The sequence below is a fragment of the Antechinus flavipes genome, chromosome 1, assembly GCF_016432865.1.
Source record: "Antechinus flavipes isolate AdamAnt ecotype Samford, QLD, Australia chromosome 1, AdamAnt_v2, whole genome shotgun sequence".
NCBI lineage: Eukaryota > Metazoa > Chordata > Mammalia > Dasyuromorphia > Dasyuridae > Antechinus > Antechinus flavipes.
In genome coordinates this window covers 55,085,492-55,106,301 of record NC_067398.1, presented here as the reverse complement: position 1 = coordinate 55,106,301, position 20,810 = coordinate 55,085,492, and the positions used below count along the sequence as shown (strand labels likewise).

General features: G+C 40.5%; 1 protein-coding gene across 3 annotated transcripts in view; it reads left to right on the top strand.

Annotated features, from left to right (window-relative positions):
* Nucleotides 1-20,810, top strand: part of CFAP100 (cilia and flagella associated protein 100) — a 42,398-nt gene that overhangs the window by 11,736 nt on the left and 9,852 nt on the right. For all 3 annotated transcript variants that reach the window (XM_051983045.1, XM_051983044.1, XM_051983043.1), the window contains exons 6-12: nt 3,143-3,210; nt 5,416-5,579; nt 8,102-8,182; nt 11,520-11,698; nt 12,150-12,306; nt 16,169-16,220; nt 17,503-17,651. In XM_051983045.1, coding sequence (XP_051839005.1) covers nt 3,143-3,210; nt 5,416-5,579; nt 8,102-8,182; nt 11,520-11,698; nt 12,150-12,306; nt 16,169-16,220; nt 17,503-17,651 — 850 coding nt within the window. The remainder of the gene's footprint in view (nt 1-3,142; nt 3,211-5,415; nt 5,580-8,101; nt 8,183-11,519; nt 11,699-12,149; nt 12,307-16,168; nt 16,221-17,502; nt 17,652-20,810) is intronic.

Here is a 20,810-nt window from a genome sequence, read left to right as displayed (position 1 = left end):
ACTAAGCCACAGTGTAAAATATCCAACCTGGACTTTGCTCGAGTGCTATTATGAGTTATGTGGACTGTGCTGGCCCGATGAGAAGAGGGATGGGGGTTCGCTTTCAGTACCAAGTATAAAATTCTCTTTCAGAAAACTCCCAAACTCTATGGTAGTGCTCTAAGTCCAGAATATCATTTGGGTCCCTATTGGATCCTGGAATTCAATAGAGAAAGGGGAGGAGGGGGCGCGGAATATCTCTCTACTGATATGAAATGTGATTCCCTTCTGGGGAAACCTCAATAACATAATGGTACTATGAGTCTGAAGAACTGTATTTATAGCCCAAGGAGCAAAGTGAAATGGGCACTGTCTAGACTTCATGGATTTTTGAGAAATTTGGGGTCTTTTCCCCATTATTTCTATGTTTGAAATAAAGGCTCTTCTGTATTTTCTATGTATGTAGTCAACTTGAGTGATTGTATATGAACTGAGAGGGGTCTTTTAACCCATACTATGATATAATTATAACTAGATATATTATTTTTTTAATACATTTTATTAAGTTTTTGGGTTTTTGTTTAATTTTCCCCACTTTCTACCCAATCCCACTCCAGCTATCCCATATAACAATTATTTTAAAAGAAAAAGAGAAAAAAGCAGAAAAACTGTTCAATACATTAAAAAATATAAAACTATACACAAAGATCCCCATCTGTTGAGTTTCCACTTTGAAGGCAAATTTCCTTTTTATATCTCTTCTTAGGGCCTGTGCTTGACACCTGCCATACTATTATGTTCCCTTAAGACATCCTAACTTTGGGCACAAGTCAAAGAATGGTTTATGAGAAGTTCCAGGACCGACTCTGGTTCCTGGAAACTTGGACTGCAAAATTAAAGGAAACAGCACTTGTATACATTTTACAGCTAAGAAAAAAACAAATTTAGCATCTTTGCAAGAACAATCCAATTCAGAGGCATCCACAATATTCAATAAACACTAAAATATTAATAGAACATAAAATATCAAAGAACTTGAAACCAAGTAGAGATGTCCATTGATTTGGGGAATGGCTAAAGTTGTAGTAGACGAATGTAACAATGAAAACCTTTCACTGTAGAGAAAGGTCCCTGTATGTGCCAAAATGTTTGTGGCAGCTCTGTTTGTAGTGGCTAGAAGCTGGAAAATGAATGGATGCCCATCAATCAGAGAATGGCTGAATAAATTGTGGTATATGAATATTATGGAATATTATTGTTCTATAAGAATGACCAGCAGGATGATTTCAGAGAGGCTTGGAGAGACTTACATGAACTGATGCTAAGTGAAATGAGCAGGACCAGGAGATCATTATATACCTCAACAATGATACTGTATGAGGATCCTATTCTGATGGAAGTGGATCTCTTCAACAAAGAGAAGATCTAACTCAGTTCCAATTGATCAACGATGGGCAGAATCAGCTACACGCAGAGAAGGAACACTGGGAAATGAGTGTGGACTACTTGCAGTTTTGTTTTTCTTCCCAGGTCATTTTTACCTTCCAAATCCAATTTTTCTTGTGCAACAAGAGAACTGTATAGATCTGCACACATATATTGTATCTGGGATATACTTTAACATGTTTAACATGTATAAAACTGCCTGCCACCTAGGGGAGGGGGTGGAGGGAGGGAAGGGAAAAGTTGGAACAGAAGTGAGTGCAAGGGACAATGTTGAAAAATGACCCATGCACATGTTCTGTCAATAAAAAGCTATAATTAAAAAAAGAAAATACTTCACTGTAAAAAATGAAGATTGAAAAACACAAGAAGATTTACATGGACTGTGATCTAGAGATATAATCTATTTAATGAAGAACCACAGAACTATATGTTGTGAAATTACAATGATCAACATTGGCCCCAAAGGCAAAAGAATGCATGTCTCCCTCCTTTCAGAAGTGGCTACCAGTGTGGAATATTACCTATAACACTAAACTCAGTAAATATATTGGTTAGTGTAGCTCAATTGGTTTTTTCTTCTCAATTATTTGTTGTAATGGATGACTCTCTGAGAAGGGAAGAGAGACAGATATATCAGAAAAGGCAGGTAATGTAAAAGTCAAAGACTAGATAGAGATTATAGTACATAATATAACCAATGGCCAAATTATTATACTCAACCTTTACTATTAATAAAAGATTTGAAAATACCTAGAGGATGACCATTACACTAGATGAGATATCATTAGTCCCATTCTACACCAGTATTTGGGAACGCCTCCAAGGATAAGAAATCACATTCACACACACCCCACACACACACATAGAAGTGAAAATAAGACTCATGTTTTACTAGATTTTTAAAGTTTAAAAATATAAAATAGCATTTACATAATACTTTTTATATTCCCAGCACCATATTAAGCAATTTATAAATATTTTCTCATTTGATCCTCATAACAATAAGAAGATAAGATATCTTTACAACAGTGCATGTAGATAAGTGCTATTGTCATCTTCATTTTAGTTTGAGAAAACTGGGGTAAATTTATGATTTGCCTTGGGTAACTGGTAACTGGTCAGAAGTCAAGTCTTCCCAAATCCAGGTGAAGCACTCTGTGCACTATGGCACCCCCTAGCTGCCTCTATTTTATAAAATATTTTTACAATAAAACCTGGAAGTTAGATATTTTAAAGATTATTGCCCTCATTTTCCAGATGGGAAAAATGAAGCTCAGAAAGATAAAATATTCTTGTCTTTGGTTCCATAGCTAGTGTTAAAATCAGAATTCAAACCCAGATTTCTTGATTTCAAGTTTAGTACCTCCCTCCCACTTTTTTTTTCCTTCTGTACTTTTCAATGCCAAAAAAAAAAGGATAGCACTAGAATGGGGTTGGCTTTGAACATAAGGTTAAGGAGTTTGAATGTTACTTCACCAGTACTAGGGACCTACTGAAGATCTCTGAGTAAAGAGTCACAGCCAAATGTATGCATGAGAAAAGCTCATCTTGCTGGGAAATGAAAAGTGGACTAGAGATTCAAGAAAGTAGGAACCGAAAGGTCTATAATGAGGTTTGGGGGATAATCTCAGGAGGCCTAGGAATGTGAAGGTTGCTGGACCAGATGACCTCTTAAGTCCTTTGGGGTTCTAAACCTAAGATCCTTCTGTCATTGCAGATAAAAGAATTGAGAGAGAGAGCTTGGCCACTTACATCGAAAAGAATCGAAAAATGTTTCTGATCCAGGTACCTGCCCTATGGACAGAGTTCTCAGAATGGACAGTCCAGCCATTTGCCATTTTCCAATCTGGCTTTGCTAAATATTCTACTGTAAAAGTGTCCCAAATGCTCTCAAAGGGACGGGTGGAATGGGTCAAAGGGGTCTGGACCCCAGGAATATTATCAAAGCATAGGGCTCGCTTGCCTTATCCTCGCCTCCAGAATTTGGAGACACTCTCTTGCCCCCATGTACTGGAATCTGAGGTGGGAGGTATCTACAGTAGTGAAGGGGGCCGTCTGGATGGGACAGGAGAGTCCCAGGGAATGACTTTTGCCTTGAATAGAACAAATTTGTTATTGAGTTTTGGTGGTTTGGTGGTATCTTCAATGGGTAACAGGGCTTATGGGGAAGGATGATTCAGATGCGAAGAGGACAAATGAGGGAAATGGGAAGGGGAGGGAGTGAACTTGACCTGGCTCCTTCAAAATCTTTTGACAGCTTTAATTCTTACCCTCAACTCTTTCTTTCCTCTTTTCCTCATTGTGTTTTTCCAAACTCCATCTCTTCCCCTTCTTTCTTTGCCTCCTCCCTCCTTTTCCCTCTTCTTCTCCATCTTGCTTTCTCCTTCACCCTCCCCTTTAGTTGTGTCGGGATCCCAAGTCCTTCAAAACACCTGTGCTCTAGGTCCCTGAATCCATTGTAGAGAAACAGCTCCCTCCTCCTGACAGTTAGAGCTTCTCAATCCTTGGTGTTCCAGAGTCTTGGGCCTTAGGTCACTCAGGGCCACCGACCAACACTCAAACTTCCCAGGAAGCCTGAGGGATTAGCAGACCCCAATGGTCAAGAGTTTGAGCCATCTTTTCTTGTGTGGGATCTGAATGATTCCCACTTTGACTCCTACAAGTGTTAAGCCAGATATCGACCCCCTCTATACTGCCGTGAGGTGTCAGGATGAGGAACAGAGAGGAACATTATCCTTTGCATAATGCTGGCACTCCACTCTGAATCCTGCCACCTCTGACGCAGACATGCCTGAGAGCTATTAGCTGGCATATTAGTTCTCCCTTTCTCTAGAACAAGGTGGTGCACAAATGCCATCTTACAAACGGACCTCAAGTACCCACAGGAATCCTTCCTTCCCCCTACTTTCATTTTCTAGCTTCTGGCAGGCCTTGAGTGTAGGAGAGACTGGGGGGTCACAGGAATGAGATTTCAGAGATCTTCTAGAGGCCTCAGGGTTAGTCCATCAGTCAATAAGCATCTGTCAGGTGCTGTCAGACATCAAGAATACAAACTCATAAACCCAAGTGTTTACCCTCAAGGGACTTACCTTCCCAGAAAAGAATATATCAGATCAATACAGGGTAATGGGGGTGGAACGGACAGAGGCCCTAGAAGCTGGAAGAATCAGCAGTGGGCTCCTGTAGAAAGTGGGGCTATAGTGGAGCTCTGAAGACAAGTGGAGGATTCCAAGAAATGAGAATAAGGAGAGTGCATTTCAGGCAGAGGTGTCAGCCTTTGCAACAGCATAGAAATGGCAAGGAGAACTTGGTGGGTGAAGAAAGCTATGTTCCTCATTGGCTCTTCCCTTCTTCCTTCCTTCCCTCCTTTTCTCCTTCTTTCCTTCCTTTGTTCTTTCCTTCCTTCCTCCCTTTCTCTTTTTTCTTCCTATCTTCCTTCCTTCTTTTCTTCTTCCCCTTCTCCTTTTCCCCTTCTTTTTTCTTCCTTCCTTTCTTCTTTCCTTCTTTTCCCTCCTTCTTCCCTCTTTCCTTCCTCCCTTCCATATTTTCTTTCTTCATTCCTTTTTCTTTTCCTCCCTCTTTTCTTCTTTCCTCCTTCCTCCTCCTTTCCCTCTCTCATTCTTTCCTTTTTCTTTCTCCTTTCCTCCTTCCTCCCTTCCTTCTCCCTTCCCACCTCCCTCCTTTCCTTCCTTCCTCCTTTACTTTCTTTTCCCTCCCTCCTTTCTTCCTTTCTTTACTTCTTTCTTCCTTCCTCCCTTCCTTCATCCTTCCTTTCTTCTCCCTCCCCACTTTCTTCCTTCTTTCCTAAACTCCATTTCTTCTCATTGCCTTTTCTTTCTATTTTTATACCCTCTCACTCATCTTCCATCACACTGCCTTTCCCATAGTATCTAGGGTGGACCATGGGTATGTTGCTAAGATCAAGTCTGGGGAGAGGAGATGGAGATCCCTTCGAAGTCTGTCCCTAAGGTGTGGGTTCTTTGGCCTCAGTATGCCCTGGAAATGAAGAAAGAGGAGATCCTGAGACTGGAAATGTTGGCCACCAAGGAAGAGATGAAGCTGAAGAAGGCAGAAAAATTCCTAGAGAAAGACGCGACTCTGTTTGATGAGTTCCTGAAGGAGAACGATAAGAACTCCGTGCAGGCCATGAGAACGTAAAGCAAGGGGGGAAGGTGCAGCCATGGGAGCAAGATCCATGAGGACAGTGGAGGGGAGGGGGGCAAGATGTCAACCCTCTCTCTAGATCCAGTGTTAATGCCCAGTAACTGAGGATCAGAACTACACTCTGGCCTAGAGGCCCAGTCCTCCATCTCTCCTTGTGGAGAGGGGAACATGGGGAGAATCTGGTCTTCCATTTCACCCTAATTGTAACAGTCCAAGAAAAATATTACATTCACAGGGCAGATTTGCTATGCACCTCTACAGTGGTACCCTTAAACCCAGATATAATGTCCCAATGAAATGGGGCCAGATTTTTGGGTCTTGGATCTTTCCATAAGGACCTAACTGAACCTTAAACTGGGGTCTGTATCTAAATCTAACTCCAATTTAGCCCTAAACTCAAATACTAGCAAGTACTGTATTAAAAACGGTCTTTGATTCTAAAGCCATAATCCCCTTTATTCCCCATTCCTAAAAATCCTAATCCCATCTTTAAACCTTAATACTAACTTTAGTTTTAGTCTCATGCTGCACAACAAATAGATGCTAAGGGTCACTATTTATCATGAGTACTCATAGCCATTGTCCTAAAGGAAGTTTCCTCAGAACCTAGTCACATGGGTTGGAGCTCTGACTTATAAAGCAAAGGAAACTTGAAAGGTCATTTAGTCCATCCTCCTGCCCTCAAGCACTAGGTCTTCAAGACTGGCTCTAGAAAGAACAGCCTCTTCTTGGTCCTTTTATACCAAACTCTGCTCAGCCAAATGTGAAGAGACAATATTAACTAAAGATAACTCTCCATTTCCTGCCTCTGATGTATCATGTCTGATCTTAGGCTACCATTTTACAGAGATTAAGCCTATGTTCTTTTCATTCTCCAAATTATGGCCTCCTCCTATTCCCACCAAGATTTGATCTGCTCAGAATATGTTTCTGCTCTGGGCTATTAATCTTGCCTGTGTTTCCCCAAGGAACATCATGGTCCTTTTAGAGCTACTGTGGACCGCCTAGCTAAAATTCCTGTCCTTCAGTAGTTCCTATCAACTGTCAGACTTTTCTAGTATTTGGTGGATCAGTCAATCTTGGGTTGATCATAAGTTTAGCCAGAATGTTTTCCATATCCAGCTTTGTGTCATATTCTGTTATGGGATTTAGGACCTAGCTAATGGAGAGGGACAGGCAGGAATTACCAATGGCAAAAACAGTGAGGATCTGGATAGCTGGTATGGATTCAAGACCTTGCCTTTTCTTGCCTTTTCTAGTTCTAGTCTTGTCTTTTCCAGGAAGCTTTCCTTAAGAGTCCTAATTGGATTGGGTAAGAGTTCTAATTGAAGCTAGATCCCAGAGACCCTTAAAAAACAGGAAGAAAACTTGTGGTTTAGTGTGGCCAATTTTCACTGTTTTTACATTTTGATGGTATAAATGGAGAACACAGACTGAGCATCAATTATCTCTTCAATCACATCATGTGACCAGTCCATCTCCTTTTTTGAACATGTTTCCTCCCCGATATCCATATGCATAAGATGACTTCAAATACCTTATCACTGGAAATAATGTCATTCCCTTGCATCCATCATACATTTTCCCATTGAAAATTGGTTATTTAAAATTTTTAATTCCTTTGATCTCACATCCTTTAAAGACATATATTTGGGTACTCTCAAAATGTAAACAGACCTAGAGAAAGGAAGACTAATGCTTCATGGATAGATCTTGTTTATAACATCCATGGAAGAAGATGGATGAGAAATTGATAAAGGGAATATTCACATAGGATCCATTGATGAAGCATGGAAGGGGTAGCAGGGGTCATGGGTTCATATAACTAAAGCTAGAAGGACCTTAGATGCTTCGTTTAACAGATAAGGAAACTGAGGGAGGACCAGAGAATTTATGTGACTTCCAATCACAGGATCATCATTCATGGAGGGGACTTGCTTACTCATTTTACTGATGCCCAAAGAAAATGAGGGGCCTGCCCAGGTCTGGTAGATTGACTTGTGTCTTTCTCCTAGCTCTCGAACGGGTTATAATAAGGAGGATAGTGGTATAATGGAAAGCACACTGGACTTGGGCCCAAGAAAATGAGTGCTATAAGAGTCTAGCTAGGATTGTTAAGGAAAGCTTCCTGGAAAAGGCAAGACTAGAAGTGGGTCTTGAAGAATAAATAGGATTTCAGTTGTTAAAAGGGAAAAACATTGTTAAGGCTCCCTACTTCTTTAGAAGGCATTTTCCAGCCAGAAATCTCTTCAACTAAGCAGGAGGGATGGGAATGAACCAGTTGATCTCTCTAGGAACCTTCAATTTCATCTCCTACATTAATTTTGACCCTCTTTCTTTGTTCTAGCCAAAGAAAAGCAAGATGGAAGACTGTTCCCTTATATTTCTAGGTCTTTAGTTGAACTTTTTCCCCAAGGGAATTTATTCTTTAATCTGGGGTGGGCCTGCTGTTGCTCAGACTGACTAGCTGGAGGTCTGACTACATCTCTAACAAGTCTTCCTTCTGTTGTAGGGCGGAAAAGGAAGCCAAAGCAAAGATAGAGAAGATCGCTGAAATCCGAGAGATCACAGCACAAATCTTAATGATTAAAAGGTGACATTTACCCCCCTCCTTCTCTCCAGGGAGAGTTGGAAAAGGCAAATGTTTTAGGAGAAAAGCTTTTGTTAACCGTAGGAACATAGACTTAAGATGTAGAGTTGAAGTGTATCATGGGGATCATCTTTTAGATACAGTGGAAAGAGACCTGGATTGAGAATTTTGTATGTGTAACTATGTGTTTTTGAGCAAGTTACTTAAGCATTCTCACTATCCTTTTCTTCCTTTATACAATGAGGGAGTTGGATTAGATGATCTCTACAATCCCTTAGACTTATGCTGCATTTTACAAAGGAGCAAAGGATGATCTCTACAATACCTTTTAGCAATAGATTTATGCGTCATTTTACAAAGGAAGAAAATAAGACATTCTTCCCACTTCAAGCCAACTTTCTCCTGTTTTAGTGCCTCTAAGCAATCACAACTCAGACATTTATCCCCATTTGACAGATGAAAAAATTGAGGTCTGTATGCTGTAATGATTTAATCACAATTACACATCGAGATAGCAGGTGAAGCTAGGACTAGACCATCTATCAAGTACAACAATGGATGAAAAGCTCTTTGCAAACTTTAAAGTATTTTATAAATGCTAGCTACGATTGTTACTGTTGTTATTAATCATCCTGGGACTTCTGTCAATTCAGTCAAAAAAGGACTTCTTCCCCCCCTCCCCAGGAGGCAATTAATTTACACATGAGGAAACTGAGGCAAACACAGTGAAGTGACTTGTCTAAGGCCACACAACTAGTGTCTGGGACCAGATTTGAACTCAAGTTTTTGTGACTCCAGGGCTGGCACTCAATACGCTGCACCATCCAGCTGACCCTTCCCCTATCTCTTTAGAAGACATTTCCCAAAATAGAATCCTGTTTAAGCAGAAAATACAAGAGTGATCCAACTGACCCTGCAAGGAATTTTCCTCTTTAGGCAGGTGGATGGTAAGGTAGAGCACCAGGCCTGGAGTCAGGAAGATCTGAGTTCAAATGTAGCCTCAGAAACTTACAAGCTGTATGACCTGGGCAAGTCACTTAACTTTGTTTGCCTCAGTTTTCTCATCAGTAAAATGGGAATAATAGTAGCACCAACCTTCCCTGTTTGTTAAGACAATCCAAAGAGATGGTAATTATAAAACACTTTAACAGTGCCGAGCATACATCAATATTGCCATTTTTATTATTATAATTAGTCCAGTATTCTTTCTACTACCTCTCTAATTTTCTTTTGAAGAAAGAGAGTGGAAAAGTGGGGGGGGGGAAGCATGGAATGAGAGGAAGGAAAAGAGAGTTTGTGAGAAGTATGTACATAGTTCACAGAACCCCACTCACAACATCAGGCCACTCACACTTCTCACATGGATGGTCATCCATACATCTATCTGTTTATGTGTGTCTATCCATCTATCTGTCTGTCTGTCTAAATAACTAAATGTCTATTTATCTGTCTAGATACCTATCTACCTGTCTGTCTAGATATCTATCTTATGTTTATCTCTGTCTGTCTACATACTTATCTGCTCATTTATCTGTCTGTATGTCTATCTAAATATCTGTCATTCTGTCTCTCTAGATACTATCTACCTGTCTATCTGTTTAGATATTTATCTGTATGTTTATCTGTCTATCTTTGTCTACATATCTACATATCTGACTCTGTCTAGATATCTATCCTATCTGTCTGTTTAGATATCTGTCTGTCTCTCTGTCCATATCTATCTGCATGCTTATCTGTCTGTATGTCTGTCTAGATATCTGTTTATCTGTCTAGATACCTATCTGTCTGTCTGTCTAGATATCTGTTTATCTGTCTAGATACCTATCTATCTGTCTGTCTAGATATCTTTCTGTCTGTCTAGATGTTTATCTGTCTAGATACCTATCTATCTGTCTAGATATCTGTTTATCTGCTAGATACTTATCTATCTGTCAGTCTAGATATCTATCTGTATGTTTATCTCTCTCTGTCTAGATAGGTATCTGTCCATATCTATTCACATATTTATCTCTCTATATGTCTATCTAAATATCTATCTGTCTATCTGTCTCTCTAGATACCTATCTACCTGTCTGTCTGTTTAGATATTTATCTGTGTTTCTATCTGTCTAGATATCTATCTGTTTCTATCTTTGTCTGTTCATATATTTACATATCTGGCTATCTGTCTAGATATCTGTCTCTGACTGTCTGTCTATATGATATGACATAAGCATATCTAGAAAGGCTATCTTATTCTCAAGTGTCCCTTTACCATTTCAATGCCTGAAAACTCACCATTAGAATTATAAAATTAAAATGATTTGGGATCCCACCATAAAATAGAATATTGAATAGTTCAATTAATCAAATTTCTGTTAAATAGCCTACTGTGTACTAAGCTCTGTAATAAGCATGGAGATGCAAGACAAAGTGAAACATTCCCTACTTTCAAAGAGCTTATACTCTATTTACCTTGTCTTATTGGAACATGGGTCTTGGAGTTAAAACATCTGTGTTTTGATCCCAGATATATGACTTTTGAGCCACGAGGCCCTGTCCCTCAATTTCTTCTGCTATGAAAATGAGGCTATTATTACTTGGGTTATCTAATTCACTGGATTGTTCTAAGGAAAATGTAACATTAATGTAACATGGAAATATGTATTGAAGGTCTTCTCAAGAGTTTTCTCACAATCCCCTTTAAATATGTAGCTGTCCCTGGGAGGATCCCATTGGGATAACAAAGAGAGATAAAATGGAGATTCCAGAGAGGGCAAAACTCTCCATGCCTACAAGCAAGGCCTGGATGAGGGTCCCACAGCTTGAGTGTCCCTGAAAGTGTGCAGGAGAGTTGAGTGTCAACTTTAATAGCCATGGAAAGAAAAGAGCTAAGCTGGCCCAGAACTCATGAGACTCACCTAGGATCACCAGTTCATTGAACAAGAACTATAAAGTGCTTTAGCTATTGTCTCTTCCAACTCCATCACTTTATAAATGAAGAGTCTGAATAGATAATCCAGAGCAATTTTCCAGAAGTCACACAAATAAAAAGCAGAAAAAATAGGATTTAAACTCAGATTCTATGATTCTGGAAATTGGCATTTTTTCCATTACAGTAACTTCTGGCTCTGCCCAATTATATAATTGTTTGACCTTGGGGGAGAGTCTTCTCCATTCCTTGGTCAATTGAGCGGATCTGGGCTAGTTGGTCTCTGAGATCCTTAACACTGATATTCTGGAGGGACTGGAAATAGGAATGTGAGGAATACAAGGGTTCTATTCTGATGGGTTGGGGAACCTGTTGTCATGTACCACTGACTTAACCCTTACAATATCTCTTCCTTGATTTCCAACCCAGTGAAATCTCCAAGTTTGAAGACAACGTCCAGATTTACAAACTCTATAAGGAGTTCCTCTATAAGCTGTCCCCCAAGGAGTGGTTGATGACCCATGCCAAGAAGTTTTTGGCCCGTGCTGCTGCCGCGATGGCCTCAAGCCCTCGCAAAGATAGTATTCCATTTTTGTCCTTGGATAGAGGTAACAGGAAGAAGGAATGAGAGACCAAGGGGTCCGTCCTTATGACTTGCAAACACATTCTCTGAGCAAAGATGAGGACAGCCAAGAGCTCAGCAATCCAAGACAGACACATTGGAGCATCCATCCAGACATAAGCAGTCTCAGAATCAGATCTGTGGACTGGGGGGTTGGAAGGAACCTAAGACAGCATCTAGTCTAATCCCCTTAAGAGGCCTGGGGTCACACTGTTTGAAAGTGGGAGACATGTCTCCTTACTCCCATAATGCTGTCTGCAATACCAGTCTGCCCGATATTGAGAAGGCTCTGGAACAGGCAGGAAATTCTAAATACTGCCTCTTGTAGGATTTGAGCAGCCACAAGTCAGGGCTAGGAAGTGACTTAGGGGGCCTTCAGAGAAAGGGCCTAAAATTGAGGATAGAATTCTCCAAAGGGATGTCTCAATTCCTTGCAGATTGGATCAAGAAACTCACCCCAGCCATCTCCCCTTCAAACTTCCCCCCAGCCTCCCTGAGTGAGATGATAATTAACAAGGAGGACAAATCCTCCCCAACACCATCATCATCCCAGGATTTACAGCCTCTGTTCAAAATCAGTTCCACGAAAAAAGGGTAAGTCAACCATGGAGAGAGAGGATAGAATGGGAGAGGGGTAGAAGGGAGAACCAGGAAGAGATTGAGGAGGAAAGGGTACAAGAGACCAGGTGGGACTGACCTGCACACCTTCTCTGTTTGCAGGAGGAAAGGGTCAGCTATGTGTTTTTCAAAATAACACAAAACCATGGAGTTTTAGATCTGGGGATAGTCTTAGAACCTGATTAGAATGGAAAACATTTTGGTCAAAAAGCACCTCAGAACATTTAAAGATGGGAAGGGATGGAAAGAGACCTTAGCACCAAGATGTCTGAGCTGGAAAATGGGTCCTTAGAGCAGAGAATATCAGAGCTGAAAAGGAACTTAGAACACAGAATGTCACAGCTGGAAGGGACCTTAGAACATAAAGTGTCACAGCAGGAGGTAGCCTATATAGTGTCAGAACTGGAAGGGGTCTTAGAACATAGAATGTCAGAATTGGAAGGACCCTTAAAAAACAGAAGGTCAGAGCAGAAAAAACCCTTAGGACACAGATGATAGAGAGGGACAGATCCTTAGAACCCCATGTCAGAGTTAGTAGGAGTGGTGGATGCTTGCATCTTGTAAAGGTAGAAAGAAACACAGCCAGAGAGATTGTGAACAGAGGACAGGGTGGTGTCCAGTGACATCAGAGAAACCCTCGCTGTGCCCGTGACTGTGCCAGCTGTTCCTGCTAGCATGCAAAGAGGGAAAGAGTTTGCAGTGCTTGGACCGAGAAAGCCATCATCCACCATTCATGGAATCAGAATGTTAGAAAAGGAAAAGGAAGTTGGAGGAACCAAAGAATAGCTAGCATTTATAAAATACTTCAAGTCTGGCAGGTGCTTTACGAATATTATCTCATTGATCCTCACAACCACACCGGGAGGTAAAACCTGGTATTATCCTCAATTTACAACCAGGCAACTGAGACAGAGAGAGGTCAAGGAATTTGTCTGGGGTCACACAGTTAGGAAGTGTCTGAGGTTTGACCTCTATCTTTCATGCTAACTGCCAAAACATATTTATTTAAGCTAGAATGGGCTTTAGATCATGAAATGTCAGACCTGGAAATAGCCTTTGAAATGATCTAATCCAATCCCATCATTTTATAGATCATAAGTTTATAGACTGAGAGGTTACAAGTGACTCTATCCAAGGGTGTCCATGGGGGAACTAGGATTAGAACTCTGGTCTCCTGACTCCTAGTATAGTATTCTTCCACTCCATCATGCTACATAGGGAATTTTTTTTAAATTTTAGTTTAAAAAATGACCCCAAATAAAGGGTCATTTGGGGGAAATTGGCACTATATGGGGCAGATCCCAACCCTCTGAGAAGAATGATGTGAATGGCAGCTATAGTTTTTTTGATGCCCTGAAGAGACAGAATCCTATCTATTATTGTGGGACATATCAATCAATGAAAACCAGAAAACAACAGAATTCAGGGAGAAGTGCCAGGCATATAACAGCTTTCCCTAGCAAGTCCAACCCACACTGATTTCTCTGTTTGGGGAGTTTCTAAATCAGTACACAAAGGGTGTTCATCAACAGATTACCTGAGCACCCTGAGTCCACTGCCGATATATTCCCACTTGTCTCTAGACTATAGAAATAAATTAGACTAATTTTAAAGAGAGAACGATTTTTGAAGTTTTGAAAGAGGGTAGAAGAGTTAAGTCTCTAAAAATCAGTTTAGGTTAAATACTACTTGCATGCCTTTCAGTCTTCTTACAATTATATAAAATGTATAGATACAATTATAGAATGTGAGAGTTAGAAGGGATTTTCAAAATCATCAATCCATACCTGAGAAAGAAGGACTCTATTAGCATTCTGAATACTGTAATGAAATTCTAAACTTCTTAGCTCAATTAATCAAACTTTAATGAAGCATGTAGTATGTGCACGTGCAATGAAGTCACCATCCTTGGGAATAATGAATGCTACTTTAAAAGTGGTTGATTGCATTTGAATCCTACTATTCAAAATTACAATTGTGTAAAAAATTGCAAATATTTTGGTCAAAAAGCACTTCACTACATAGAACATTAAAGATAGAAAGGGATGGACCTTAGGACAAAGAAGTCCTTAGACCAGAGAATATCAGAGCTGAAAAGGAACTTAGGACACAGAACGTCACAGCTGGAAGGGAACCTTAGAACACAAAGTGTCAAAGCTGGAGATAACTTTAGAATATAGTGTCAGAACTATTGGTACAAATATGAATATGGCAACCATGTCAGTAATTAGATCCTAGCTGTGGAGTCATCATGGCAGAATGAAGAATTGACCTGCAAAGCTCAGTTTAGGTCCTGCTCATACTGCTTGTGATGAGGAATAAGTCACATAATTCCTCAGAGTTCTAAGAAATACTCAAAGAGTGCAAGTGAAAGCAAAGTTCAGACACTAGACAAGCATTTATGAAGTACCTCCTAGGTTCCAATGCAGTGCCTTCAAGAAGCATCCATCTAATACAGGAAGCAGCATGTAAATAACTAGATCCAGAGTAGGTAAAGTTTGAGAAGTCATTACCAGTTGCAGGGACTGGAGGGAAGAGAAAATTGAGGAAAAGCCTCCTGTAGAAGACAATATTTCAACTGAGTCTTGAAGGAAGCTATAGAACCTACAAGATGAGAAGGAAAAACATCTCAGATATGGGAAAGACCTAATGCAAAAGCTGGGGGATAGAGTTGAAGGACTTTAAGAGCTGCAAATGGACCAGGATGACTGGATTATAGAGGCCTTGGAGGGGCTGAAAAGAGAGCAAAAAGTCAGGTTAGAAAGAACTGTAGGTTTATGGGGAGAAGGATTCATCACTTAGGAATCCCTGTACCAATAAAATCACATGCCCTGTCACCGTTCCTAGCCACTGGTGATAAAGATTTAGCTACTGGGGATAAAGAGATTTTAAAAAATACAATCTGTTCTCAAAAGCTTCCACTCTAATTAAAAGGTGAATGCAAATAAATATAATGTAAGATATTATAAAGGTGTAAATACAGTACTCTAATCTAAAACAAAGAATTATTTTAGTAAGGCCAGAAGAGGAGGATTGAATATAAGGCAGAAGAGAAGGTGGCAACTGAGCTAAACCTTGAATGGAAAATTATGGATTCTGAGAGATAATTATGAGGAGAGAATGCATTCTAAGCTGGGAGGGGGGGTGTTGTAGAAATTTACAGGGGCTAGAAATGACATGTCAAGCTCAAGGAATAGCTAGAAATATAGGCTGGCTGAAATACAGAATAGATGGAGTAATATGAAATAAATCTAGAAAGGTAGATTGGAACCTTAAGAGCAGGGGGGAAGGATATATGGTTTTATCCTAGAGGCAATAGAGAAATCATTCGAGATTTGTGAGGAAGGAACTGCCAGGGAGTTAGAAAGATTTAATTGGCCGTGTGGGGAAGTGCTGAGAGAGGCTGGAGGCTGGCCAATCAATGAGGAAGCCATTACAGTAGTCTTGACCGGAGGTCATGATGTGGATCGGAGGTTGGGGTAGTTTGAGTGAAAAGAAATAAAAAATGCAATAAATGTGTTAGAGTCCCTGAGATGACTGGAAATTATCTGAATACGAAGCACAGGGAAGAGAGAAAAGTCAAGAATCATGATGACTCCAGTGTTTGGAGCCTGAGGCACAGAAATCATGGGGTGCCTTCAATAAAGGTAGATGGGCTGGGAGGAGGGACCAGTTTGGGACAGAAGAGGATAAATTTTATGTTAGACATTGAGTTTGAGTAACTCAGATTAAGAGAGAAGTCTGGGGAAAATCCTTTGAGGACAACATCTCCTCCTGTTTGGATGTGAGACCCAGCGGTCCCTTTGCTAAGCCACTGACGCGAGTGATTCCTTGGCAGGTCCCCTCCGCAGTCCTCTGCCAGAAGCGATGAAACTGAAAGTGATGATGAGGTCAGTGACCTACAGCTTCCTTCCGTAACTCACCCTGAAGCAGTGCTTTGAGTCAGAGGTCCTGAAACCATTCCAGAGGGGCACAGAACTACCAGTTAGCTCGATGAGTACAGTAGGAGGTTCATGAAGCCAGAGTCATGGCAAGGGTTTGAATCATACCCCGTGGGACACTTATCTTTTTTCTAATCCACTAAAATCTGACCTCAGACAAAAATCAGTCCCTCCCTTTCTCTCTTTCCCACTTCAGTAAATGGGAAGAGTGCTGGATTTGGATTCAGAGGGTCTGTGTTCAAATCTTGACTGCCAGTTACTACATATGAAATCTTGGACAAATCATAACTTCTCTGAGTCTTAATTGTTTTTTCATTTGCGAATGAGGGGTCCCCTTCACTTCTAAATCCATGATCCCATAAGCCCCATCACAGAGTCACCTCTTACTCTGATCAAAGACTAACCTTTAACTAGCCACAGAAGGCCCCTCAATCCTCATCACACACATATCTCTCCTCTTACTCTACCCATAGACCAAATCCAAACTCTAATAATAGCTATCTTTTATACCGCCTTTTATGGTTTATGAAGAACTTTAGCTTTTACCTCATTTTAAAACCCTCACAACAATCCTGGGAGATGGGTGCCATTGTCATTTCCATTGTAAGATAAAGAAAGCTACTTTGCCCAGGGCCACTCAGCTAGTAAGGGTCTGAGGTCACATTTGAACTTCCTAATTCCAAGCCCAACATTCTATTTACTGTGCCACCCAGATATCTCAACTCTAGACTCAGACTGATGAGGGAATCTGACGCTTATTCTTAATCACATAATGACCTTCAACCCTGGCAATGAATTAACCCTGGAAGACTTCAGACAAACTTTCTCTCCCACCCCTTCCCCACCAAATGAACACTAGAACCCTGGTCATGATGGCTAGGTCCCTCTGCCTAGCCAGGGCCTCTACCACATGGCACGGTCATGACCCAAAGGGGACCAAAGGTGGCTGAGGAGATCCCAAACCCCTCTCCTCTCCTGCTGGGAAGGGGCTTAAAAACCCCTCAAAGTGCCTAGAACGTGGGTCAGGAGCTTTTGGACACAGAGGGTGCCATGATCCCTGCTGTGTAAACCTCATGCCTCCTTCCTTCTGTTGCTCCTTTGCCTTCACTCCTGCCCCCAAGCCTCCCCTGCCCCCACCATAACAAGAAGGATACAACCACCACTCTGGGGGCTTAGCACCAGGAGGAGGCTCAGAGCCCAGATAAACTCTGGACTTTGTTTCCCCGAGAAGCTGGACCTGTACTTCACAGACCCCCAACAGCTGCTGGAAATTTTCACTCAGCTGGAGGAACAGAACCTCTCTCTGATTCAGAACTCCCAGGAGATAGAGGAAACCCTGGATGAGATCGACATTTCCCTGAGAAGCACTCGGAACAAAATGTAGGTCAAGTGGTAATACCCTAACTGAGGAACTGAGGCAAATCGGCCTTCCCCAGGAGCATCCCCAAAGAGAGGATAAGGAGAAGGAAAAGAGAATCTTAAGGGTCAGCGGGGAAGGGACAGGGAGCCTATATTCATATGGGGATGGGGAGAAAGTTTGTGAATATAATTTTTAATGGTTAAGAATAATCATGGAGAAAAGAGAATAGATTTGTTCTATGTGGTTTCCAAGACAAAACTAGGACCACTTTAGGGGTGGAAAGGGAGAGGGAAGTTCCAGGGGAGTAAAAAAACTTTCTTGGTCTTCTAACTTTCCTTCTCTGGGCTACAGTTTTCCTCCTTCTATAAAATTAAGGCTGTTTTACTAGATCATCCCTATGGACACTTGTAGCTATAAAATTTCTACAGTTATCCCTTCTGCATAGCAACTTTCCCCACAGCCATTTTGATATTTTGTGAGTTGGCATAAGAAATTAAGTAGCAACTTATGGGGAATTTTGCAGAAGCTGCAAGTGATACAGAAAAAATTTAGAAACTCAATGTACAAAATGTATAATATTGTATAATATCAATCTATTTATCATGTAACATAATAATTCAGACTTCAGGATGAAGACAGGGTCAAATTTTTTTTGTGCAAATTTTCCAGATCAAGGGAGCTAACCCTAGCTACCATGATGTAGAAAGGGATAACTATACATTCTAAGGTTCCTTCCAGCTCTAACTTTCAGTTGCCTCCCAGTACTAGCATCTAAACTCTAAAATGCCTTCCAAATCTGACATTCTATGTCCTATCTAGCTCCAACATCTGTTGGAAAGACATGTCCATTTCAATTCTTGATATCCAGTTTCTTGGTTCTTGTCCTACCTGTCTGATTAGTCCTTCTCAATCTCCTTTGCTAGATCTTCCTCCAGGTTATAATGGAAAACCCTGAGTGTTCCCTGAAACTTTTATCTTGGACCCTTTTCTCTTTTCCCTCTAATACAATTTTGCTTAGTGATATCAATTCCCATAGGTTCAATTATCATCTCTTCATAGATTATTACAAGATCCCATGTATACACACATCTCTATCCTAATCTCCAGATTCCCATCACCAACTGCCTTTTGCATGTCTCAAAATAGGTGTCTTGGGAGTATCCCAAACCCAACAGATCCAAAATATAACTGGTTATCTTGCCTTCAGACCCTCCCTTCCTGCTGACTGTCAATGGAGACATCCCTATCCCCACCTGCATTCACCCAGGCTTCCAAACTTAGTGTCTTCCTTGACTCTTGTATCCCCCCCATAGATTTAGTCTGTTGCCAAATCTAATTTCTACCTTGCATCTCTCCCATAGTCTTTGGGACCTCCACTTCTCACTACTACTATTATAATGGCCCCCAGGTCTCTCTGTCTCAACTTTCTTCCCATAAGAATTTGTCCTCCAAAAAGATGTTAAAAGTGATTTTTCCTAAAATATAGGTCTGCAACTGTTACTACTTCCCTCCTACACTTGTACCCCACCTCAATAAACTCTAGTAGCTCTTTTTTTCCTAAGATCAAATATAAAATTCTTTTGTATGTAAATTCTTTTCAGTCTATCTTTATAGTGTTGTCTTCAATCTTTCCTACATATTCCCTAATCCAACTACACTGTCCTCCTCAATGCTCCTCACATATGATCATCTCCACACGACTCCTTGACATTTTATTGGTTGTCCCCAATCCTTGGAATATCTGTCTCTGTTCTCTCTGTTTCTGTCTCTGTCTCTGTCTCTCTGTCTCTGTCTCTCTCTCTCTCTTCTCTCTTAAAAGGATTCAGATTGTGAATCTGATGTGAACAAATGAGAGTTATAATTGATTGAACCAGCTTGGTCTCTCATGTGCCTTTTGCCTCTATTTCCTCCTTGATGCTATCCTATAGCATCCTTTGAGTAAACTCCTGAGAAGTGGTCTCCAAGATTGAGTCTAGTCTGGTCATATCTCCATTAGTAAGGCTAGGGAATCAAACAGAACAACAGTGGAGATTTGGCCAGTGGTAAATCAGAATAATCACGCTGAAAATTTAACTATTAGCTCTTGAGAAGCCAGTTTAAGTTGGATCCATATTCTTCCTTACAGACCCACTCATTTTCCTCACAGTCATTCATAGAGTATAAAATGATGGTGCTTGTCCAAAAACAAAATCAGTTTGATATCATTCCTGCTTGCCTATAATGAACGTAAACCTTAACTCCATGAAGAAGAAATACAGATGCACAACTGCTGAGAAGAATAGACATGTTTCCTGTCTCTCTTCCCTCTTTTGGACTGATTATATTGATCCCAGGAACAGAAATTTTAAAGTCTATGATGGCTTGATTAGTGATATTCCAGGTACTATGTATCTCCTTTAGAAGTCCTTTTAGGCTCCTGGGGGCCTTAGGAGCACAGGCTGGAGGGTACCCTAGAGGGCATCTAAATCCTCTCATTTTATAATTTACTGAGAAAACAAAAGCCATCTTTCATAACTTGTCTCTTTCTCCCTGCTTTATATTTCAAAACAAGTATTACACTGTTCTTAATCTCTCCTCTGCTCCAATCTTAAAGAAAGAGAAGGTCTTTATCCTTGCCAAGACCAACCTCCTCATACTCTTAATTCCATTTCCTCCTGTTTCTTTTGGGAATTTGATTTACTTCCTCCTGTTCTCTCATTTTCAAATTCTTATTATCCATTGACTCCTTCCCTACAACCTGAAAACATATTCTGGTCTTCTCCCATCCTTTAAAAAACTGGCTATCTCAAGTCATTTTCTTTTAAAGCTATTCCTTTTCAGGGGCAAACTTCTAGAAGAGTTATTTAAATTCATTGTCTCTAATTCCTCATCTCTTATTCATTTGTTGATCTTTTGCAATATAGTTTCTCACCCTAATTTTCACTGAAACTATTTTCAAAATTACAAAGATCTCTTACTAAGTCTAATAGTTTTTTTTTATGAGCTACTTGACTTTATTGCAGTTTTTGACATTATTGAACATTCTCTACTCCCGGACACAATTTTCCTTAGGCTTACGGGACATTGATTTCTCTTGAATATTTTCATTTCTATCCAATCACTTATCCACCAGTGGACATTCAATCTAGGTTCTTTTGTCTTCTCTCTCTATACACTATCACAATAATCCCATAAATTCC